The sequence below is a fragment of the Hemicordylus capensis genome, chromosome 3, assembly GCF_027244095.1.
Source record: "Hemicordylus capensis ecotype Gifberg chromosome 3, rHemCap1.1.pri, whole genome shotgun sequence".
Classification (NCBI taxonomy): domain Eukaryota; kingdom Metazoa; phylum Chordata; class Lepidosauria; order Squamata; family Cordylidae; genus Hemicordylus; species Hemicordylus capensis.
Window position 1 is genome coordinate 191,336,879 of NC_069659.1, and position 25,533 is coordinate 191,362,411.

Genomic DNA, 25,533 nt, shown 5'->3' on the forward strand with positions numbered 1-25,533 from the left:
TGAGTGGATAGCTTGCCCTGGGTGACTGGATCAGCCACTCACATGATTACCAGCTCTGTCACAGAACCGGTAGGGGTGGTGGGGATTGGGGGCCGCCCAGCCCACAGAAGTCCCAGCATGACCCCCAATACCAGGAGGCTTGTTGTAGCTCCTCATGAGTTGCTGCGGCATAGAGCCTCACCATGGCGACTCATGATCGAACAAATGGGGTTAGCGGAGCACTCGCTCCGCTAACCTTGTTTAAGGGTGGGGGCATTTAAGGAGGTTTGCTGCCGAGAGCCGTGCCCCGTTGTATCACATGACCTCCCAAAAGTGAGTTGGGCTCCCTTAGCCCACTTTTGGGAGGTTGTGAGAATAGTGTCTATGTGTTATTTTTTAAATCATATTTTTATATCGCTTGATATGTATATCTCTAGGGGTAGGGGTTATGAAGGGGTTACAATAAGAGAGTAATAGAGAGACAAAAATTCGCCAGAATGGCCTGGCAGCCTGATAAGTAATGGAAGAATAAGGGTTTTGTGGATGTCTCTGTAGAATGAGAAGCGAAGGAGCACGTGCTTGCAGTTTCAACTTGGCTGACGTCACAGGGGCACAGATATTCCGAAAAAGGGATCGTCCTATATCCTCCATCTAGCACAGCTGAAGGGAGGGCACTAAAGTGAGCTAAAGTGAAGGCTCTTCTGTAGTTAGGTCTTCTAGCTGCATAAGATATGCAGTAGGTGTTGCTATTTACTTTAAACCTTCAGTGATAGGGAAGTATGAAGCCCTGCATAAATCAGTTTGGCGCTCTGCATCAGTTAGGTGCTGTTTAAAGAGTGTTCTGGCCTGCTCATAACCCAGGGAAAGTAAGTAGGGAGGGGAGCACCCAAGTAGAATTTGCTTCCATGTATTATTGTCCATCCTCCAGCGTTAGGAGGGCTAGGCCCTTCGGGTGGAGGAATAGTCTTAGCAGGGGTGTAGCCGTCATTAGGCGACAGGGTTCAAAGAACCCGGGCAGCCATCCCTCAGGAGCTGCACCTCGCAGCCTCGACACCCTGCCCCCATGTCTGATGTCAGACGTGGGGCGCGTGGTTTAGCTGCCACATGGGGCCACGCAGCCCCGTTCGGGAGTTAAATGGCCAGCGCTGCATTCACAGCTCAACCAGGAGCGGCTCTCCCTGTCTAGAGGCAGGGAGAGCCACTTCTGGCCGTGCTGCACTCACAGAGCTGGCCTCAATTTAGCTCCCAAACAGGGTTGTGTGGCCCCATTTCAGAGCTAAATGGCCATCACTACATTCACAGCGCAACCAGGAGTGGTTCTTCCTGCCTAGAGGCAGGGAGAGCCACTTCTAGTTGTGCTGCACACGCAGAGCTGGCCCCGATTTAGCTCCTCAACGGGGCTGCACGGCCTGGTCCGGGAGTTAAATAGCCATCACTGCATTCATAGCATGACCAGGAGTGGCTCTCCCTGCCTTAAAGGCAGGGAGGTCCGCTTCTGCTGGCCTCAATCTAACTCCTGAATGAGGCCATGCAGCCCTGTTCAGGAGCTAGACCACACCCCCGTGTCTGATGCCAGATGCAGGGTGTGTGGCTTACCACCCACGTCTGATGTCAGACGTAGGGGGTGGGGTGGGGGGGCCCGTAGCTGGACACGGGCTGCTGCTGGCCTCCCTCCACTAGTGAGTCTTAGCCAGTCAGCCATACTCTGGCCTCCACTTTCATCAGACCTGCCTCCAATTGAAGTTCGGTGTTAGAGACACAGCAGGGCACTCTTAGAAATTTGGACTGGATGAGCTCCAGAGGGGCGAAGTTTGGAAAAGGGCTCAGCTGAGTGCCGTAGAGAAGCTGTGCCAGTGATTTAACTTCAGATCGTTTCAGGGCTGCAGGAATATATTGGCCTCCTCTTATCTCTCTCTATATGATTCTCTTATGGCTGACCCAAAAGAGAACTACGTCTGGATGTGTCTGGATGCCTGGAACCCTTGCCTGGGGAGGGAGCGGCAGCAAGCGGAGGCAGGCGGAATCGGCAGACTCAGGAGATGGAGGAGGAAAGGCAGAGGGGAAAGGAGGAACCATTGCAGCGAGGGAGGCAGGTGGGAATCGGCAGACTCAAGGAATGAAAATGAAAGGGAAAGGAAAGGAACAAAAGGAAAGGCAGAGGAAACTAACCACAGAGAGGGGGCGGCTGGCAGGTAAACGACAAATGAACGTCAAATGAAGCCCCAAATTGCCAGGAGGTAAGGGGCCATTAAAAACTGTTGGGACTTTGAGGGCGCGCTGCTGGCCTTCCCATCCCCAAAAGTAAAACCAGTGCCATTGTTATGGGCCCCCCTCTCCCCCCCAAAAAACACCAGCCAGTCTTCCACACCCCATACTACCAAAAAACCCCAAACAAACCCTCAGCTCCCAGTCACGACTTCAAAAACTAACCAACCAACCACCAGGGGACTGCATGGGCCAGTCGCTGGCTGCCACCCCCCAACCCCCCCCAGACAGTCTTTCTGACCCCCCCATACAAAGAAAAGGGGGGAACCAAAGCTCCCCGTCACCCCACCAAAAAAAGGGACTGTGTGGGCCAGCATTGCCCCAGTTGATCTTCCTTACAATATTGGGCAAGGCCCCCCAATGCTCTTCTGAGTCCTGGGGCGGGGTGGTGGTGGTGTATTCCTTGAGAGAATTGCCACGTCAGACCAGAATGGAGAAGTGTTTCTCCACCAACTTAGGGAAATGTCCAAATTATTTAGATAGTCCACCATGGTGTTTGTATAACAATTAAACAAAGAGTAGAGCAAATATACTGCCAGTTTTGCATCCTTGTGGGTTGGGACATTTCATCAGTGACCTTGAGGATTGCATGTGACTTTCAGGGATGTGCCATCATGGAGGGTATGAATGAGAGATAGCAAGAGCTAGTTTTTCTCTGCAGGTTGAAATTTAATTGAAAGAAAAGCAAAAACACTGGTAACAGAATCAGGCAGGCTGTAGTGTTGCTTGCTAGCCATCAAGGTAAATCATTAAGAGAAAGAAAAGTCCTGAAGCATATATAGCTATTCATTAACATTAATTCCACATTTAATAACATTAACGCATATTAATTTTGAGATACTGCAGAAGAAAAATTGGTGTGCTCAGTAGTTTATACAGCTTTTATGATAGGTGTCCAAAAATGATGGCTGGTACAGACTTGTTTTAGGTGATTTGGTAATTTGACACTTTTCAGATTATCACCTCCCAATTCCAAAGTAAGGGGAAACATGTGAGAGTCTGTGGAAACAGGAGGAGTACAAGCTGAACTCAATAATGTATTATTCCACTGCACACATCAAATATATAGCCAATGAATGACATCCAGACTAATACTGAGTTAAAGCTCTAATACAGTGTGTGCATTACATAGGAGGAGATATTCTTGTCAACCTCTCCTTCCCGTTGAAGCCAGGGGCGTAGCAAGGTTGGAGTGGGCCCAGAGATAAGATTTTAAAATGGGTCCCTCCTCACTGAAGTTCAGCTCATGAAGTAAAGAAATCTTAAATGAGGTTGAATAGTGGTAACAAAAAGCATAGTAAAATGTGTGTGTGTGTGTGTGTGTGTGTGTATGTTTTGTAAACTGTGGACGATGCAAGTCATTTAATGGTACTAGCAAAAGACATGCTGTTCTGGTAGCTTCAGGTCTTAACACCCACATCAGTTCAGAGGATGAATACAACTGAAGGAAGCCCGGGCGGGTGCACGGCTGGGGGAGTCAGTCATGTGACTTGCCTCTGGGGGGGCGGCCAAGGCAGTGGGCCCCCAGACAACTGTCTCCCCTTTCCCTATTATAGTTATGCCCCTGGCTGAAGCCCATTTTGCCTTCAGAAAATATGTTCCTGGGGACTGCATGATGTATTTTTGGGTGGCACAATGGGCTTCAGAGGGAAGGAGAGACTGACAAAAATAACTCCTGCTGAATTAGAGCACCAGCACTGTGTTAGTCTGGATATTGGCCATCATTTTCATACTAGTTGCCTTGCATCCATCATTATTCTTTTTTTACCTCTTCATAACAGGTCTCTTTCTTTCTTTCAGTCTTTGGCAGTACTGCCTTTGCTTTTCAGCCGGAGTAGGTGACAATTTCACAACCTGTGGTAATAACTTCCAAAGAGATAAACAGGTTTTGGTTTTTGCTGCTACGGACTAATTGCTGTATGCCTCTCCTATTTCCCCATTTTCCTCAGGTGAGACTGATTTCAGTACTAATTTCATTTTTACAGCTGCCTTACAATCAATCACCTGATTTTAGCCTGCCCACACCCTTCTGATAGCAACTGAGCCAGTCACTAGTCTTCCTGCTGAAATGTTACAATCTCTTTGGCTCTCATAAGTAGTTACTTTTCTCCTGCTGAGGCCTCTTAATTTTTCTGCTATTCCTGTGCATAACTATTTCTTTATACATCCTGATTACTACTACTACTATGAATATTAATATACCGCTCTTCAACCAAAGTTCACAAAGCGGTTTACAAAGAAAAATACATAAAATAAAATAGTCTTCAGAATAATGGTTTTTACATATACATAGCAGTGCATTAACAACACATATGTATACTCCCAGGAACTATTTATAAACGCAAAGCTATTATGCCAGATAACTTAAAAATATATTTACAAGCAGGGCTACCAAACTTCAACACAGACTACTAGGAATGGTTTTGTGATTGGTGGTAAGATATGGAAGACTGACCATTTTGTGTTGATCTATTCATGGAACACGCTCAAATCAAATAGGAACCTGATTCCATTATTGTGAAAACCTAATTCTGTTACCATGTATTTTGGAGAGACATCAAAACATAATGAATCAAGTATTGTGGCAAATTAGGTCTTACAGTGATTTGGATTGTTCTTTGCAATGGTTATGCTTTAACAAAAAACTCAGAGCATTTTTGTGTTAACGGAATCGGGCTTAATTATCTCTGATTTTTGAAGTTTTCACTCCTTGTTCAATTTTTAAAAACTTGTGAATTGGAGAAGAATCAGCTAAGCATCCTCTTTAGGATTCATCATACAAACCTGGTGTAATTTACTTATTTCTCTTTACTATTCATATTTTAAGAAGTTTTTTTTCCCCATTGGAGAATGCTGCATTTTTGTTATAGACATTTCAGACTTCCTAGCCAATATTATGGCCAAGGCACAGATTAAGCATGCATGAATTATTGATCTTAAGACATTTCTCTTCAAAATAACAAGTTTGCTCAGTTTACACTATTTTATTTGCCTCTGTGTCCCTGTTTTCATGGGATTGTCTAGTTCTTAAACATTTTTTAAATATTTGATTAAAATAAAAATCCTGTGCTTTCTCTTTTCTTGGTAAGTTCCTCCCAGGTTTGGTCTTGTCTTGGACTAATCTATTCTTTGATCCAGGCCAGTATTTTTGAATGTTCTGGCTTAATCACAGGCTTGGAGCCAGTTTGGAAATACTTCCCTTCCCCATACAATTAAAAGGAAGATGGCTGAATGCATACCTGTCATGAAAGATCTCCTACAGATATCTCAACACCCTCCCACCAGTCAGTGTGTCCCTTTATTGTATGCGTAGGTGGTTATTTGTCCAAACGGCTGTTGTACATACAGTACATGCCAAAAACTAGTCTCACTCTTAAACTATTATTTGGAGCATGTGTAGAGCTGCCATTTGGATGAACAGCACTCTTGTGCAATAAAGGCACATTTCAGCAGGGCACTGGGACATCCACAGAAGATGTCACTACGGAACTGTCCTTGGCATGTTCCCTTGGGCTAGGGAGGTATTGTTTGAATCAGCTCTTAGCCTGGAATGGATTACATAGAATGCCCTGTGTTAATCTAAGCCTTAAACTGGACTAACGCAAGGGAAGGTCTAGAAGGAAATACCAGTCTGTCACAGTATTATTTATTATTATTTATTTAGCACATTTTTATACCGCCCCAACCCAGGGTCTCAGTATGCAAAAAACAAACAGACCTGAACAGTAATCCCTGCATGTGTTAAGACTATTCTGTATCCTCTTCCTTTCTGTTTTATTTTGTAATCTTCCTCTGTGTTGGGGGTACTTAATCACTTCCATCATTAGTATATTGGCTGGGGGCTAGGAATGCTTAGGATCAATACTCAGGATGTCCAACGTCCTCCTGAAGTGTCCCTTTATCGCACAAGTTCATCCAAATGGCAGCTTTACATATGCTCCAAATACTAGTTTAAACTAGTTTTTGGAGTGTGTGTACAGCAGCCATTCAGATGAACAGCCACCCATCTTCTAGATGGGAGAGTAAGGGTAAGATATTGCCCTTAGGAGATGGGGCTGCTCTGGGAAGAGCATCTGCTTCCTTGCATGCAGAAGGTTCCAAGTTCCCTTCCTGGCATCTCCAAGATAGGGATGAGAGAGAGAGACTTCTGCCTGCAACCTTAGAGGAGCCACTGCCCGTCTGTGTAGACAATACTGAGTTAGATGGACCAATGGTCTGACTCAGTATATGGCAGCTTCCTATGTTCCAAGAGAGAAATATTCATACAGCATCACACTTCTTTTTACATTCAGTATAGTTCAGCAGTTTCTCCAAAAGAGGTCCACAATGCTGTGTGAAATAAAATAAAATTCATATCACTTGCAAAAGAATAATAAGACAGGATCCAGAAGGAGTTAGGGCCTAGCCTGTGCAAAATACAGGTTTTCTTTTCAGGGGCGATATATGTACTTCTGTTCACAAAGTTGACATATTAGTCTGCTGACTTGTACTACAGCCATTTTACAAAGTACATAATCTTAGTTCCTCTAAGATTAGTGTGGCAGCAGCCATCTCAGTGTTTCCTGTCAGGTCTTCAGTCAGAAATGTAGCATACCCTTTTAACACCATCTGAAAATCTCACACAAGTTATTCTAACCCTCATCTGGATGTATTATTTATTTAATTATTTTTACATTTATATCCTGCTCTTCCTCTGAGGAGCTCAGAGTGGTGTACATGGTTATTTTTATCCTTACAACAACCCTGTGAGGTAGGTTAGGTTGAGAGATACATAGCTGGCCCAGACTCACCCAATAAGTTCCATGGTTGAATGGGCATCCACTTTGGAGTAGATTTCCATCCCTACCTCTGAAAATGTATGTAAACAAGCAAACTGCTGCACTCCCAGCTATGCCTTTGTTGGCATATTCTTACCTGCAGTTTGATATACAACATATCCACAAGTATGCCCCCCTTACCTATTATGATATTCATGTTATTAATAAAAGTGACACAGGGTAGAAGCCACCCCAAAATGAATGGACTCCCTATGGTGGGGGGTTCCTATCCCATTCCCATGTTGTCAACTGGGAGAAAAACAATCCCAGAAAGGAGTGGGATTTCTACAGTGGGGTAGTTTCTATCCCATACCCATGTTAAGCCATTAGGGATAAGAGAGAACACCCTGTTTCTCTTTGAAAACTTAGATCTGAATATTAATAAGGCAGGAGCCAATAAATAGGCTTGCCTTTATTTACAGGTGCTTAAAACACTCTGAGCACCAATCAGAACAGAAGACATTATGCTGATTGACTCCTTAAGCAGCCAGTCCAAGTGCTCAAAGGGTGGGGAAGTCTTTTTCTTTTAGCAGCTACTTGTATTCTATTCAGTAATCTTTTGCAGTTTGTTTAGACATTTGTCCCAAGGGACTGTAGAGAGTATGGGGGAGGAGTCAAGAAGGAAAGAGGAAAAGGGAAGGATAAAATGGAGTTGTTGATTAATAATCTTTAGTTAAATCTACTTAATATTTCTGTATATGAAATATATGAGGGAATATATGTATATGTATATATACTATATCTATATCTATATCTATATCTATATCTATATCTATATCTATATCTATATCTATATCTATATATATATATATATGGGAATATTCTGTATATGTATATGAGGGAAGCAACTATAAAACAGAAGAATCTAATTGCCATTTTGGGAAGAGAGCAGGCTGGCTGGCAGGCAGGCAGTTGTTAAGTCTGAACATTTGTTGGCTTTGTTTGTACTTGTTTGGAGAGGAGGAATGTAACCTCTGCTCCCTTGCTCTGTGATCAAATCATTATGGCCCATTCTCAAAATGACATGCCATAAAACATTGGCAGGAACAGCAAATTGTAAAACTGGAGTGATTAGATTAGAAAATGGCAAAATAAACCAGAAAATTCTTTTAGGGCATATGCATGGATTTCTGAGTCCAAACTGCTTTTCAAATAATTGCAGAAGTGGCTATGCATGTGGGTATGGTGTATGTAGAGAAGGGATGGATTATGTTGGAGGGAAAATAATTTAAAAACTCCATTTGCTATGCAGAGAGCTAACTTGGTTTTTCTCTGGAGTGTGGCCAGTATCTGCAACATTGATATGTCCACTGGCGGTTCTGGTCCATTGGGCAAGGATCAAGGAAGTTGTATCTAAAACAAACAAACAAAAAATTTGTTGCTTGCTAGGATGGACACCCAGGCTAAGTGATGGGCACCCAAGGTGGACCCAAAGAATGGCACCCAGCTGTTCAGCAGGCATGGTGTAGAGAGAGGGTATCCTCATACTTCATTGCTTCCCATGGTGTCTTATGAACAGGAGATGGTTCATAGCTTCAGCAAGCATCATTGAAAAACCTGTGATTTTTCTATTATTGGTGTATGCATTTTTGAAATAGGCAGGCAGAGCTTCTCTTGTAACTTCAGAACAAAATTTGTTCTCCACTTTTGTAGCTGATCTCTGCTTTACCTGTGGCTTATATAGATTTATTGACTTTTACATATATAGCCTGCACTTCCTCCAAGAAGCCCAAAGTGGTGCACGTGGTCACATGTATCCTCCCAAAAGCCCTATGAGGAAGATAAGTGACTGTCCTAGTGTCACCCAGTGAGTTTCATGGCTGAATGGGGATTTGAACAGGATATTTGACATCTGAGATGGCGCTAGGATATAAGGAGATTGGTTCAAGAAATGCCAAAGGACAGCTGGGCCAAGAGGTTTACTGGATAAGGATGGAAGTTGAGATGGCAAATAGAGAAGGATGTGGGAGGCCTTTGAAGGGAAGTGTGGGTGAAATAAAGGTATTGAGACATGTGGAGGTCAATGATGAGCTGGACAGTTCTGAGGTAGAGCCGTGATAATCTGAATTGCCCCTTTACACACACTCCAAAACCCACTTGAGCATGTGTAGAGAGGTGATTCAGATGAACACCCCTCTTACAAGATGAAAGGATGGACCGAGAGTGCATCAGCACATCCACTGGTCACATCAGGGTTCTTGCCACAACCCTGATGCTATCGCATATGCAGACCTGTGTTCATCTGAATTGGCCCTCAGAAGTTTGTGGTGGGGGATAACCTTTTGCCCAGTGTAGAGCTTGCAGAGGCTCTCCTGAACAATTGTACACAACATGAAACACAAGAAGCCAGATAAGCTCCCAGATTATACTGGCAAAATCATGCCAGTATAGCTAAGATGAGGAGTGTTTTCAACATTCTGCCATTATAAGCCCTGAACATTCTAATCCTTATGAAATCAAAAGTATCCCTCCAATACCCATGAAATTTTGCACACGTCAACTAGGGGACAAGAGACACAACACCTCTGTGTTTGGGCCAAACCCATTGCAAAATGGCTGAGATACAACAGTTTAAGCATTTAACTAAAAAAGGATTCAAAGTGTTCCCACCTTTTTTCAGCACAGATGGTGAGGTGGTTCCCACGATCAGTCGGAGCCATCTGGGGAGGGTTAGTGGGGAGAGCGGGATTAGCCCACTCTCCCCGCACGTGAGCAGGCAGTCTGCTCCAGGCGGCCGAAGTGGCCGCCCACACAACTGCTGGCTCCGTTACGGAGCCGGCGTGGGCTGGGGAGTCCGGGGGCCACGCGGCCCCCAGAAGCTCCAGCATGCCCTGTGCGAGTGCACAGGGCATGCTGGAGAGACCCCCGAGCTGGGAGGCTGCTTTTGAGCCTCCCGGTGGGGATCTACTCGTGAGTTGCTGCAGCACGGAGCCGCATCGCAACACACGATTTTAAAAACCGGGTTTGTGGAGCGCTCACTCCAGAAACCTGGTTTTAGGGCAGGAGTTGTTCAGCAGGTTATCCACTGAAGAAACACCAGGCTCGCAGTCGAGCCTGGTGGTTCTCATGATTGGAGGAAATCAGGCTAGCCTCTGCTAGCCCAATTTTCTCCCATCGTATGAATAGCCTCAATGTATCTTTTTAGATGCCTGATGTCCTTTTAACATTCCCCCAAAATTCAGGTCCACATTGGACTGGTGCCTTTTGCCAGTTTGAAAAACATCAAACTGAAAAACATCAAACAATAATTAATAACCAGCAATAATAATAATAATAATAATTAATAAACATTATAGAGAAAATAACTAAGGGAAAGTAAGCCAAGAGCATAACTGAGTCTGCCAACTGCGAATTCTGAAGCCAAAGTTGGGAGGGGCAAAGTCCTGGCAATTTCTATTGAGTAACTTCCTGGTTCTGAACAGAGGTACCTGATAATGACAGTCTATGAGTACTCTGGCACTTGTATAGTTAAGCAACCATTCCTCCCCTCACTTTCCTTTCATGGGCATTTGTTCTCTCCTTCTGCCCCCTTACTCTCATTTCCATCAAAAGAGGAAATCAAAGCCCATCAGTAAAGCTTGGAATAAATTACTAGAAAGTAAGTCCATAGATTCCACTAGTGTTTACTTCTAAGTAAATGCACAAAAGAATCAGGACCAGCAGAGATCTTAGGCAAGAATGTGGGTTCTCTCCCCCACTTCTTCCCAAACCTTCAGCAAAGCATAGAAGGGGAGAACCCCATTTATTTTTTTAGAGCTTACTTCTGAGTAAAAATGTATAGTATTGGGACCCTCACCCATGCTAGAAAATTCTGAAGAAGGAATCTCAAGGAAATCCTAAAAACCTAAACCTAACCCACCCAGCACCAAGAAACCATCATTCTGGTGTGGACTGCTCTTGAACATGGAGGTTCTACATTAGAACCAAACTGCCAGTGAATATGGAAGCTTTGCTTGATCATATTTAAGAAATGAAGCCTCCATATTCACCGATGGCTTGGATCTCATGAAGAACCCTCCCTCCCCAAGACCAGAACTTGTTAATTATATTAATATATCCATTTTCAGGTACATTTTTGACAGCCTATTACATTAGTTTCTTGTTCTGGTCTTTTTTGGCATCTACATTCTTTTTTGGATCAGCAATACACCCTATTTTGTGTTGTTTATTTCTCATGTAGAACCTCCATGTTCAAGGGCAGTCAACACCACAATAATAGTTTGGCATAGGGTAGGAATGGTTTCTGGGATTGCCTTGCTCCATTTCTTTGTAGCTTTCTGGAAGCATGTGGCTGAGCACTGTGAGAAAGAGGATGCTGGGCTGCAGTACACATGCCTTTTCCAGCAGCATTGTTATAACGGAACCTGCAATTCTATATGCACACCTAGAAGGGAGTAAATTCCATTAAACTCAGTGGGACTTGCTTCCATATAATGAGGGAACAGTTAAACAATCCCTGAAAAATGGTGCTGGGTAAGGGGAAAATAATTGAAAGTTTCTTTTTAAAAATGTGAGTGGAAAACAATGAAAAAATCCTGTGAGGCAAACTCACCAGCACCTCACCCAGCACACAGATTGTTCTCAAAGAATCTGACATTAGCCCCAGCATCCCACAGGGCATAAGCTATGTTAGTATATTTAAAACAAAAATGCCAATAATGCCTCCTCTCCTGCTTTGTAGAGATTAGAGCAAGAAAGAGAAAGTGACTGACATAATGAGGAAGATTACTCAAAGTAATCCTACCAGTTAAAAGAACGTGTTAAGGAATGCCTAATGTCCTTTTAATTTCAGTGAGACTACTCTGAGTAAGCCATTATCCTATCAGCCGCTAACTATTAAGTGGAGGCCTGAGGCTTAAAGGCTATGCTCAGAGGCTATGTCACTTGTGTACAACTTTTAAAATATACTACTTTCTAGTCAGAAGGAAAAGAGACAGACACTAATAAGTATTATAAACACGTGCCACAACTTTATGAAAAGAAGAAGAGCCTTCAAATAGTAACTGCTGGAGATGCAATAACCCTCACTCTGACCTAATGCATATGTTCTGGGACTGTCCCATAGAGCAAGGCTTCTGGAGGAAGGTGATTACGCAAATTAACTTAGTGATGGATTCATCTTTTGTACTGAAAGACCGGAATGCAGTATTGGGGTATATCCCAAGCGACTGGGGACTAAAATCAAGTTCTAAACAATGGCTATGGTAGCCAAGAGATTACTGGTAGCCAAGAGATTAATATTGTGGCAATGGAACTTCCTGGTAGCCTCCTCCCTAGGAGTGAGGATTGGGTGCATGACCTGCTTGAGTTATCGGCACATGAAAAGTAGGCCCGCATACAAGTAAATAAATCTGATAAATGGTCAGAAATCTGGGACAACTTCCTCGACTATTCTTCGAATAAAAACCCCTCTGATCTACCCACATCTGTTTGTACAACAGTGTGTATCCCTCCTCCTCCTCCTCTTCCCTCCCTCCCCTTCTGCTCTCCTTCTCCCTCTTTCCCTCTTCTTTTCTCATCTCCCCCCAGAAGAAGAAGAAGAAGAAGAGCATCCAAGGCCAGAAGAATTCATATCAGCTCCTCAGGGTCCAGCTTCTCAGTAGGCTCTGGAAAGGTGGCGGGAGGGCTGTTTTTCAAGGCGGGTCCTGACTGAATGAAGGAGAAAAAGAAGGTGATATAAGGGCTCATATAGGTTTCCATCCATTAAAAGTGTTGGGGTTTTGCAGAATTATTATTATTATTATTATTACATTTATATCCTGCTCTTCCTCCAAGGAGCCCAGAGCGGTGTACTACATACCTGAGTTTCTCTTTCACAACAACGCTGTGAAGTAGGTTAGGCTGAGAGAGAAGTGGCTGGCCCAGAGTCACCCAGCTAGTATCATGGCTGAATGGGGATTTGAACTCGGGTCTCCCCAGTCCTAGTCCAGCACTCTAACCACTACACCACGCTGGCTCTCCATCTTGGGGGGGGGCTTTTGTTCTCTAGGGGGTAATAAAGCAGAGTATGAGTCATTATATATGGTAAAAGGTGCAATTTGGAGGGTGAAGGCCTACTATTTCAGTCCTATTAGCTTTAGTCCTACCATTAATTCAGAAGACAACATTACTGATAACACCATCCTGAAGGCTATTAAATCAAGCAGGAGAACTGTGAGGTTTGTGAGAAAATTCTGGAAAGATAATATGTAGTTTTGGGCACTGATTCTAAAGCAGTTGTTATTTTTAAATGATCATTGTTTGTGTTTAAGTTTAAGGAAAAGAAAAGAAAAAATGAAATACAGATTTAAAGTGAACACATATTACCTGCTTCTTGTGTCCTTATTCACTGCTGAATAATCATGAGGTGGGATCACATTGCCACTATTACTGAATCCACTAATTTCATTTAATTGTGTTTTTCCTGGGGAGGGGAGGAGTACTTTATCTTAGCTGAAGGTGTTACAAAGTTTTTGGTGTTCAACATCAGGAAGTTCTATCTTATGATTTGTGCTCACACAATTATATTGTTTGGTAGGTAATTTACAGAACTTTGAAAACTTTACAATTTGGATCCTGATTACTCTGTTCAACTGAGTGGCGTGTTGCCAAGCGTGCACACTTAAAACTTCTCTTAATAATTGTGTTGCCAAAAAGAAAAAAAGAAAAGAAAGAAAGGAAAAAAGGAAAAAGAGATTTGTGCTACTAAAGTGAGGGTGGTATGTGAGTTTGAAGATCAATTATGTGCCCAACCCAGTTATTGAGCCCTGTAATGCTATTAGTCTGGAGAGGCATAGGTAGTAACTTCTACCAAACAAAGCTTAAGATGCTACAGTAGTCTCCAAAGAATATCGCTCAAAAGAAGCAGGTTTTCAATAGAAAGGGATCGATACTTTCAGTTGATAAAGTAGAGAATGTCCTTTTTCTGAGCTTATTCATCACTTCCTCAGTGCCCTTTACTGACTCTTGTATATAATGTATGTTGGCCTCTAACCAGTGTCTGTGTCCATAGATGAATTTTTAATATCTCATTGAATAACATTGAATAGATGTATGTATTGTGATGATGGGAGAATCTAATTTTTGAAATTGAGGCTATAAAATATGAATAAAACAGCATATTTAATTTTTTAAATGCCCTGTTCTATTAGGACAGGAATATGAAACATGTATTGTGCAATTAACGCATTTGCTTATATAGAAACTGTATAATATCTGTGACTTGCGGGTTTGTGTTCCAAAATCAACACTAAATTCTCTTTTCTGACAGGTGTCGTTTATTTCTCTTCCTTATCTCCATAGTAATATGCTTTGTTGTGACCAAGTCCTTGCTGCTGACCTGCTGTTTACCCATCTTTCTTATGGGTATGAGATACTACTTCAGTAGAAAAGTTATCCTCAGCTATCTCGAGTGCGCACTGAATACGGACATGTCTGATATTGAGCAATATTACATGAAATCTCCAGGTGAGTAATTAGTCCATAGGGGGATTGATCACCAAACTCTGCTTGTAAAATACAATAATTAAACATCTTTCCTTGTGTCATCGTGGCTCTTTACATTACCAAGAATGCAATCAAAATAAGAAGAGCTTTAATCTTTAAATAGGGAATCCCAAACAATGGAAATGTTTGTTCTTCATTTTTGTATTTTGGGTTCATCGGAAGTGTCAAAAGCTGGAAGTCACAGTAGTTTGTTTGTTTTTCAGATTTGTAGACCACCCCAAACTTCTGTTTCTTGGCAGTTTATAACAACATAAAACAAATTAAAAATGAAAACCTTCATACAATTTAAAACCACACTAAAAAGCTTGGGTGAATAAATAAGTCCTTAGAGCCTTTTTTAAAAAGTTGTCTGAGATTGGGAGGCTCTTATTTCAGCAGGGAGTGCATTCCAGAGGCTCGGGGCGGCAGCAGACAAGCTGGTAGCAACTGCAGACGAACCTCTCCAGAAGATCTCAATGGGCAGTGGGGCTCATGGTGAAGAAGACATTCTCTTAAATACCCAGGGCCTAAGCTGTTATAACCAGCACCTTGTATTTTGTCCAAAAACTTATGGGGAAGTATTGTGGGTGTTTTTAGTATAGGAGTAATATGGTCTCTCCGAGATGACCCAGAGATCAACCTGACTGCTGCATGTTGTACCAACTGCTGTTTCCGGACTACGTACAAAGGCAGCCCCACATAGAGCGCATTGCTTTAGTCAAGTCTGGAGTTTACCAGCATATGTACCACTGTTCTGAGGTTGTTCATCTCAAGAAACACACTCAGCTGTCATATCAGCCGAAGCTGATAGAAAGCACCTCTGGTCACCCCCTCAACCTGGAACACCAGGGAGAGGTTTGGATCCAGAAGCACTCCCAGACTGCATACCTGTTCCTTCTGGGAAAGTGTGACCCCATCCAGAACCGGCAGATCAAAAGTGTCTCCCGAGTTCCAACCCCAAGTTGAGTTAGACTGTATTTTTATGATATTAAATGGTAAACATTGCAGTCAGTTCAATTTTATGGAACTTGCATTTCTGTCTTCATGCAAATGTATATATGTCTCATAATTAATGGTGACACTCAGAGCCTTAGAGAAAGGTGGGTTGGGGAGAAGCTCTTGGATCAGAAATATATAGAGGAGCCCCCCAACTTCACATAGGCCTCCTACATACAGCTATTTTTAGAAGGAATATGAACCAAGTACATATGGACTACTCATCTGCATATTATACACTCGTCTTTTCAGCAGTCATTGGGACAGGTTTGTGTAAAGGCTATACAGCTCTCATTTATTGAGTGGTAAATGTATTTTCTTCCTTTTAATAAAGGGCCAGAATAGGAATTGATTGATTTTTAGAACCCTGACTCTTATTCAGTGTGTAGAATTCTTGAAATTCTGCCTGTGCAATGTGTATGCAATACTGTATGTATCTACTCAGTGAATATCAATCCTATTATAGTTTTATTCAGTAAGCATAGAGCAGGCCTGCTCAACTTTGCCCCCCTCATTGGTTTTTGGACTACAACTCCTATAATCCCCAGCTACAGTGGCATTAGCCAGGGATTATGGGAGTTGTAGGCCAACATTTGCAGGAGGGCTGAAGTTGAGCAGGCTTGGCATGGAGACTCCCAAATTTTGCTGATGTGAATTAAGGACAGAATCTCATGTTTAAATTTAGCATTCTATATTTCAAAACAGAAATTAAGAATATGTTCTATTAAATTAGACTCTGAGGTAGGGTTGCCATCTTGGAACACTTGAACCAGATTTTAGACTATTTTAAACCCCCTCCAACTATGTTCTTGTTGGAGGGATATCCAGAGTTCTAGCCATGTTGCCATAATTTGCCTGCCTCCTACTGTCTGCTTTATACTTTTCTTCTCGGCTGCTGAGGGCTGTCTGGCAGCAGCAGAGAAAGATGCTAAAAGGGTTAAAAATAGCCCTAGCTCCCCCCCCCCCCCCGGACCCCTGCTATCAGCAGCCACCTGATTGGTCCTCCTTGTCTTGTGCTCCTCCCCCACTGGGCAATTGAATGTGGTTGCTGAGCAAGGAAGTGACAGGAGCTGGAGATAGAAGTTGTCTGCTTGGCTTGTATCCCTCAAGGAAAGGGAAAACCAAAACCAAAACCTTATCTGTTTGTTTTTTGTGTGTGATTTCTTCCCCTCACTTAGAAGCCACTGAGGCTGTTCTCATAAGCAGTCAAGACTAGGCTTGGCTGCCCTTGAGAACTGCCGGAAAACCCACCAAAGAAGCCCACCAGTTAGCTGAGGTTAAGGGTGCACTCACGCCCTTACCCCTGTCTAACTGTTCATGTGTTAATGCCAGCTGCACTGTGGGATTTCTGGGGTCCGGGATGGAGGTCCCGGCCCCTGCACCGCCATGCTGCCTGGGGCAGCTGTGTGTCATGTGGCACCCGGGCTCTTCACATCGCTCGTCTGTGGGGAAGGTAAGGTTAACATCACCCATCCTGGCTTGTCATTGTGAGAAAGGGCCCACTGTGTGTTTTTCTCTTTCCCACATTTATGAACCGTGTGTGTGTGTGTGTGTGTGTGAGAGAGAGAGAGAGAGAGAGTGAGAGAGAGAGAGAGAGAGAGAGAGAGAGAGAGAGAGAGAGAGATCCCACCCCCATTTGAAAGCCTCAGTTAGTTTGTATGTGTTTCTTCCCCAAACCACCTTGTTTGTGCCCGAGTGAGAGATTTTTAACTTTTAAAAAATGATTTGCCAAGCCAACGAGCATAAGCTAAAACAGAGTACGAACCTGTAAGAAAAACTTTCCCCACCCCCAAAGTGAACTTTCCTGAGGAAATTAGTTACTACAAAAGTGTTAAAAAGCTCCAAAACTAAAAGAGAGAGAGAGAGAAAAGAATAAACCTAGCAAAATTGCTCTTTGTTTTCTATTTCTGCTTTTTTGGTGGCTGCTGGGTTTGAAGATATTAGGCTGTGACCGCTTCACAGTAACCCATGATCAGAGAAAAGGGGTTAGTGAAGTGTGCGCTCTGCTAACCTCGTGGGGGGGGGTGCATTTATGTGGGCTTGCTGCCACGACCAGCTGAAACTAGGCTGGGCTCCCTTAGCCCAGTTTGGCCTGGTCATCAGAACAGCCTCAGTGTCTTTTTAAAGCTTGTAGTAGGCCAAAATACCTCCAAATTCTTGCATGTGGCTTCACTCTTCAAAAATTGCTAAAATAAGCATTAAGCATTAGGGGTGTGCAATTCGGGTTTTCGGGTGATTCGGCTCGGACCCGAACCGAATCACCCCTGTTCTGTTTTGTGCCCGAATCTGGGTCACCCGAATCACCCTTGATTCGGTTCGGATTCGGATTTAATCCGAATCCGAATCTGAATCGATTCAGGGGGGTAAAAAGGGGCCCAGGGGCAAAATGTTGGGGTGGGGCGGTAGTGCCCAATGGGTAGAGTCTACCACCACCATTTCAGGGGGATTGGGCAAAGTCCTGATTTTTGGCGAATTTTTGAAGTTTTAGTGACTTTGGGGCAGTTTGGGGGCATAGCATGGGATCTGGGCAAAAGGAGTGGGGTGGGGTGGTAGTTCCTAAAGGGTACAGGCTACCACCCCAATTTCAGGGGGATTGGGCAAAGGACTGATTTTTGGCAAATTTCTGAAAATTTCATGTCTTTGGGGCAGATTGGGGCAGAAAGTGGGGCCTGGGGCAGAATAGTGGGGTGGGGTGGTATTGCCTAATGGGTGGAGGCTACCACCCCAATTTCAGGGGGATTGGGCAGAGGGCTGATGTTTTGGGAATATTTGAAGTTTGGGTGTCTTTGGGGCAGATTGGGGGCAGAAAGTGGATCTGCCCCAAAGGAGTGGGGTGGGCTGGTAGATAGTGCCTAATGGGTGGAGGCTACCACCCATCCCCAATTTAAGAGTGATTGGGCAGAGGGGTGAATTTTGGTGAATTTATTTTTATGCGGTTTGTCTTCATAAGGTGAAGTGTGCTAAATTGATTACTTCCTCATATTATTCATAGAAAATGAGAGTGTGAAAAAGTGAAAGTGGGGTCATGAGAGTTGTTTAATTGAAAAAAATCTCATTTGCTATGATACAATGAGAATTCACACCTCAGAAGTTTTTTCTAATAATATGAGGAAGTAATCAATTTAGCACACTTCACCTTATGAAGACAAACCTCATAAAAATAAATTCACCAAAATTCACCCCTCTGCCCATTCACTCTTAAATTGGGGATGGGTGGTAGCCTCCACCCATTAGGCACTCTCTACCAGCCCACCCCACTCCTTTGGGGCAGATCCACTTTCTGCCCCCAATCTGCCCCAAAGACACCCAAACTTCAAATATTCCCAAAAAATCAGCCCTCTGCCCAGTCCCCCTGAAATTGGGGTGGTAGCCTCCACCCATTAGGCACTACCACCCCACCCCACTCTTTTGGGGCAGATCCACTTTCTGCCCCAATCTGCCCCAAAGACATGAAATTTTCAGAAATTTGCCAAAAATCAGCCCTTTGCCCAATCCCCCTGAAATTGGGGTGGTAGCCTGCACCCATTAGGCACTACCACCGCACCCCACTCCTTTTGCCCAGATCCCATGCTATGCCCCCGAACTGCCCCAAAGTCACTAAAACTTCAAAAAATCACCAAAAATCAACCATGAACCGAATCACCCGAATTTTTTAGGTCCGAAATTCGGGTGATTCGGCTCGTGCCCGAAAAATATCGGGGGACATCGGGGGTGATTCGGTTCGGCCCCGAATCACCCGAAATTGTTCGTTTCAGGCACAGATCGTTCTGTGCCCGAAATTTTTTGCACATCCTTATTAAGCATTTCTGTTTTATAGCTGTTTCTCTTCATAGACACAAAGAAACCTTATGCAGATTTAACTAAAGGTTTATTCAGAAACTAGCTGGGCTGGGTGCAGAGCACCTGAGTCTCTAGTTTGCCGCAGCCGTTTTCTTTCTTCCCTGCCTGCCCATCGCCAGTGCTTATTTTCCCTGCCGGCCAGCCAGCTGCCTGCCCTCCTGCCGGCCGCTTTGGTCAGCCGCTGTGCTTCCTCTCGGCAGGCAGGCCTACCGCCATCCAGGCAGCTGCTTGCAAACTCTCGCGAGAGCTGCCACACATGGGATTAGCCACGGGTATGTCTTAGCGAATTATATATAAAGACAACTCAATTTTCTCCTTCTTTTCCCCCTCCCTTTACCTTTCTGACTACACCTCCAACCCCACACTCTCTACAGGATCCCCACTGGGACAAACTTCTCAACAAACAACATACAAGATTACTAGATAGAATACAACAATTTCCCCCTTCCCCCATCAAAAGTACGTTATGTCTTGATCTGTTTTTATGCACTTCCAAAATAAGACTTTGCCAATCAGATCATGGGAAATGTGTTTTAAAGGCTCCCTTGATCTCGAAATGCTTGCTTATCTTTAATTGCAATTAAGCAACTGGGGTAACTCCACATATGCCATTTTGTTGCCCAGTTTAAAATCAGAGTAGTGAATATATAGAACTACACTGACAGTGAATTGGTGGCTTTTCCTTCTATTGGACATGCACTATAAATGCATATGCTTTTTGATTTAATGCAGTTCATAGAAGGGATCAAACTGGACTGCTTACTACTATAATTTTTTTTTTTAACACTGAGTTTTCATCTGAGTTTACATGGTTAGGATTGGAATAGCTAAAAGTCAACATAAATAAGCATAGGAACATAGAAAGCTGCCATAACAAGTCATAACATTGGTCCATCTGGCTCAGTGTTGTCTACACTGACTGGCAGCAGCTCTACAAGGTTTCAGGCAAGAGTCTCTCTCAGCCCTACCCAGAGATGCTGCTAGGGAGTGAACCTGGGGCCTTTTGTATGCAAAGAGTTATAAGTGGAACATGTTACAGTGCTCTCAAATAGTCTCCCATTCAAATGCAGACCAGGCCAGACCTTTTCCCCTCTTCCAAATGAAATTTAATCCACCATTTGTCCCCAGGGGTGTAGCAAGGTTGGAGTGGGCCCAGAGACAAGATTTTAAAATGGGCCCCTCCCTCACTGAAGCTCAGCTCATGACGTAAAGAAATCTTAAATGAGGCTGAATAGTGGTAATAAAAAGCATAGTAAAAATTGTGTGTGTGTGTGTGTGTGTGTGTGTGTGTGTGTGTGTAAAACCTATGTGCCACAATAGAACATAATCCTAAATTATTTTTTAAAAGGTTTTGTAAATTGTGGACGATGCAAGTCATTTAATGGTACTAGAGAAAGACATGCTGTTCTGGTAGCTCTAGCTCTTAACACGCAAATCAATTTTGGAGGATGAACACAACTGAAGGAAGCCCGGGCGGGTGCGTGGCTGGGGGAGTCAGTCATATGAGTTGCCTCTGGGGGGGCCCCCAAGGCAGTGGGCCCCCAGACAACTGTCTCCCCTTGCCCTATTATAGTTACGCCCCTGTTTGTCCCAATGGGATTCTGTGATCCAGAGGAGTGTATTTGAACTATAGATAAAGGGGCATGTGTGGTGGTTTACGTTTTTTCCTAACAAATGTATCAGATTTGTCCAAATATGCAAAATACACATGTATTAGACCAATTAAGATTTGCAGATCTTAGGCAAATTTTTATGCTGTGGAGACTTGTTGCGGCGGGGGGAGTGCCCACTATTTCCACTTTTTTGGTGACAGATTTAGACTATTGTTTGCCATCTGGACCTGGCAACCTTACTCTGAAGTTGTAATTCTTAACAATTTTTTTCCTAAGATTTCTATTCTGTAAAAAGGTATATGGTATGGTGTTGTCCATTGGCTTGAAACCTAGTAATATTTTGCAGGGAATTGTGAATCAGGATTCAAGACATTATCACTTGAACCTATTTCATTAGTGACCAGCTACCAAAACATATTCAGCATTTCATTCTAGGAAAAGCATATACACTGTGTGAACTGTGGCAAAGCACAGCGGGGAAGCAACCTGCCTAGAGAGCAGGAGGCTGTTGGTTTGAATCCCCACTGGTGTGTTTCCCAGAATATGGGAAACCACTGTGTGAACTGGTTTCAGGCAGCAGTGATAGAGGAAGGGGCTGAAAGGCATCATCTCACACTGTGCAGGAGAAGGCAATGGTAAACCACTCCTGTATTCTACCAAGAAAATCACATGGCTCTGTCGTCGCCAGGAGTCGACACCGACTCAATGGCACAACCTTTCCTCTCCTAGATGTTTTAAGCAGTTCCACCGCATGATTTAAGAAAGAGTCTGATTATCCTTAACCATTGTTATTGTTGCTATTTTAGACCAGCATCCAGATTACTGGTGCAGACTATGACTAAGTGCTGGTGCAGTGAACATGCAGCCCGTGTTATGGGGAAGGGTGATTTTAGTCAATCTCCCCTTCCTTGAAATCTCCCTTCCTGCAGCCCCCAGAGACATATTTTTGGGAATCATGGTGGGCTTCTGAAGGAAGGGGAGATCGATGAAAACTGCCCCGCCCCATTCTGTGTGCTTACTGCACCAGCACCTTCATCAGCCATTATTATTTACATTTCTACATGATTTCCCACACATTTTCGCTCAAAGTGGTGAACAAGAGAAACTAGCTTATAATAAAAACTTTAAAATAATTAAAAATTGACCATATACAACAATATAGAAACAACTAGCACCAGAGCTTGTAGCAGCAGCCATCTCTCGATCAATCACTAAAAGCTTGTCTAAAAGAAGGTGGCTGACATCCTCTGCAGTGAAACATGGGTGATACAGATTTAAATCCCCAGCAAACACTGCTGCACAAGAGAAGTAGTAGTACTGCTGCTACTAAGCATTGCACAATCACAGTTTGTGCAGCTTCCATTGGGAATAATGGAAGCAACATGCAATTGCTCAACAGTTAGTAGTAGTGGTACTGCCATAGGAACATAGGAAGCTGCCATATACAGTACTGAGTCAGACCATTGGTCCATCTAGCTCAGTATTGTCTTCACAGACTGGCAGCGGAATCTTGCACAGCAAGATGCCGTACAAGCAGCAGCAGCAGCAGGGGATTTAGAGCTTTGCAGCAGCAAAGGCAGGATTCATACCGCCGACCAGGGATTATTCTACATAGGAAATATAGGAAGCTGCCATATACTGAGTCAGACCATTGGTCTATCTAGCTCAGAATTGTCTTCACAGACTGGCAGTGGCTTCTCCAAGGTTGCAGGCAGGAATCTCTCTCAGCCCTATCTTGGAGAAGCCAGGGAGGGAACTTGGAACCTTCTGCTCTTCCCAGAGCGGCTCCATCCCCTGAGGGGAATATCTTACAGTGTTCACACTTCTAGCCTCCCTTTCATATGCAACCAGGGTGGACACTGCTTAGCTAAGGGGACAAGTCATGCTTGCTACCACAAGACCAGCTCTCCTGCCATTCTAAGGGGTAGCAAGGGGTAGCGGGTGCCCCTACTAAAATATTTCCTGCTCCCCCTTTCACTCCCCCATCCACCAGACTGGAACTTTACACACAATACAGCCTGGATTGTCTATGACTATGGTCCTGTAGTGTGGCCCTGTATTATAGTCCTATAGAGCTCAATGTTGGATTCTCAACATTGGGTCCCCAGATATTATTGGACTTCAACTCCCATAATCCCCAACCAAAGGCCACTGGGGCTAGGGATTATGGGAGTTGAAGTCCAATAACATCTGGGGACCTAACACGAGAATTCCTATGTTATTTAAAGAAACCATATCCACTCACTCCTCTACCTAAGAACAAGTTTCAGAAGCCAGGTAGGTTGGAGACTCCTCCAGCCTCCCAGGAGCCAGGTCAACCCCTTAGCTTCCTTCCTGGCCAGGAACTGGGTGGGGTAAGACAATAAGGCGCTTCACACGATTAGTGTGAAGTGCTGGCAGGGTTAGTGAGTGCTCGTCCTGGGCAGACAGATCGGCCACCCACACAACTACCAGCTCGTCATGGAGCTGGTGGGGGTGGCTGGGATGGGGGGCTACTTGGCCCTCGGAAGTCCCAGCATGCTCCGTACAAGTGTGTGGGGCATGCTGGGGAGACCCCTGGGCCTGGGAGGCTTGATGGAGCCTCCCAGTCGAGGGTCTCCTCATGAGTTGCTGTGGTGCAGAGATGCGCTGTGGCATCTCATAACCCGAAAATCTGGGTTAGCAGAGCACTCGCTCTGCTGACCTGGGTTAAGGGGAAGGGTTTTTAGGCAGGCTAGCCACCAGAGAACCACCGGGCTTGCCCGCGGGCCTGGTGGTTCTCACAACCGCACGAAAGTGGGCTGGGCTGCATTGGCCCGCCTTCGTGCGGTTGTGTGAATAGCTTCAGTATGTGCTTGGGGATGTGGGGTCATCTCCCCTGGAGATTTCAGCTGGCCTGGTACTGACTTCCCCTTCCCAGTCTTTACTGCCACATGGTCTTGGACAGAAGGAGAAACTAGCCTGGAAAGCAGATTGGAAATTTTGGCCTAATCCAAAGTCAGGATTTTCTAAGAGCAATGTGGCCCATTTTCTGAATAATGTATTAAGTGGGAGGGGCTGCAAGGAGGGATTGTGCATTCCAGGGATTGGCTCTTGATTTGTTAACCATGGTTAATATTTAGCCAGCATAATGTCTCCACCTACCTGGACATGGTTCACTTTCCATGTTTAAGATGATACAAGAATGGACTCATTATTATTATTTTATTATTATTTTTACATTTATATCCCGCTCTTCCTCCAAGGAGCCCAGAGCGGTGTACTACATACTTTAACTGGTTAAATCTTTAATTCACTTCTCCAATGACTGGTGGTGGCTTGTTTGTTTTTCACTGACACTTGTTTTTCACTGAAATTTGTATTTTTAAAAATGAAGGAAAAAATGAAGTACACATTTGAAGTGAATAGATGTTACTTTATTACTTCCGTATTCACTTGTACAGCAATTGCTTAAAATAACAAGATGGGATTACCCTGCCATGATGAATGAATCCACTAATTTTATTCAGTCATGTATTTTTGAAACAACTTTATTTTAGTTGAAGGAATTTCAAAGATTTTAGCCAACATGGGAAAATACTACCTTGTTTTCACATGGTTATCCTTTTATTTTGTAGGCAATTTATAGAATAGCTTTAATCAAAATGGAACTTAGTATAGTATACAATTTGAATCCTGATTGCTCTGTTAGACTGAGCAGAGTGTTGCCAATTGTGCCCGATACAGAATTAAAATATTCGTTAGTGAAGATAATAACTTTGTCAGCAGATATAAAATAATCTGTGGTACTTAAATGGGGTGGTATTCTGTGAGTGAAGAAAAATTCTGGCTCAGTTATTGAGGTCTGTAATACTATTGAATTGGAGAAGCAGTGGATAGTAACTCCACTCAAACAAGACTACAGTAACCTCAGAAAAATACAAATCAAATTGGCAGTTCTTTGGTAGAAAGGAAAATTTATCCTGCAAATGCAGTGGGAACTGCTAGTATAGTTAAGACAAGGAGGAGTTCCAACATTCTACTATTATAAGCCATGAACATTCTGTTGGCCATAAAATCTAAACACTTTGTCCAATCTGCCTGAAAGTTTGCAGACATCAACCAGGTGACAAGGAATGCTACTCCTCCAATTCTAGTGCAGCTCTGAAGTAAAATGGCTGAGATGTAGCAGTTTAAACATTGACTCTTAAATTATAGAAAGGTACTGGATACTAGGGCATCTGTACTACATGGAGCAGTTACTCCTACTGTGGCCATTTCCACACAATTCCTCATATTTGCAGTGCTGGCGGGGGGCTCTTCTTTGGAAACCTGAGCCTGTGAGGATGGCTGGGAAGATGTGCTGAGAGGACAGGAAGGCATGCAGGGACATCTAGGAAGTATAGTTCCTTCCAGTGCTATCTGCGTGGCAAGGGGTGTGTGTGTGTGTTACATGTGTGGCAGATAGACCTATGAGAGAATGTGAGGCTATGGCAGAGGGCCTTGTAAGGCTAGACAAGGCAGCAAGGGTGGGGTGGTAAATGGAACATAGGAAGCTGCCATATACTGAGTCAGACCATTGGTCTATCTAGCACAGTATT

General features: G+C 43.8%; 1 protein-coding gene across 2 annotated transcripts in view; it reads left to right on the top strand.

The window, feature by feature from the left end:
• Positions 1–25,533, top strand: part of NAT8L (N-acetyltransferase 8 like) — a 76,575-nt gene that overhangs the window by 17,673 nt on the left and 33,369 nt on the right. Inside the window, exon 2 of one of the 2 annotated variants that reach the window (XM_053306979.1) lies at positions 14,343–14,507. The exons of the other annotated variant lie outside the window; for it this stretch is intronic. Within the exon in view, the coding sequence (XP_053162954.1) occupies positions 14,343–14,507 (165 nt within the window). The remainder of the gene's footprint in view (positions 1–14,342; positions 14,508–25,533) is intronic. 2 annotated transcript variants of the gene reach the window in all.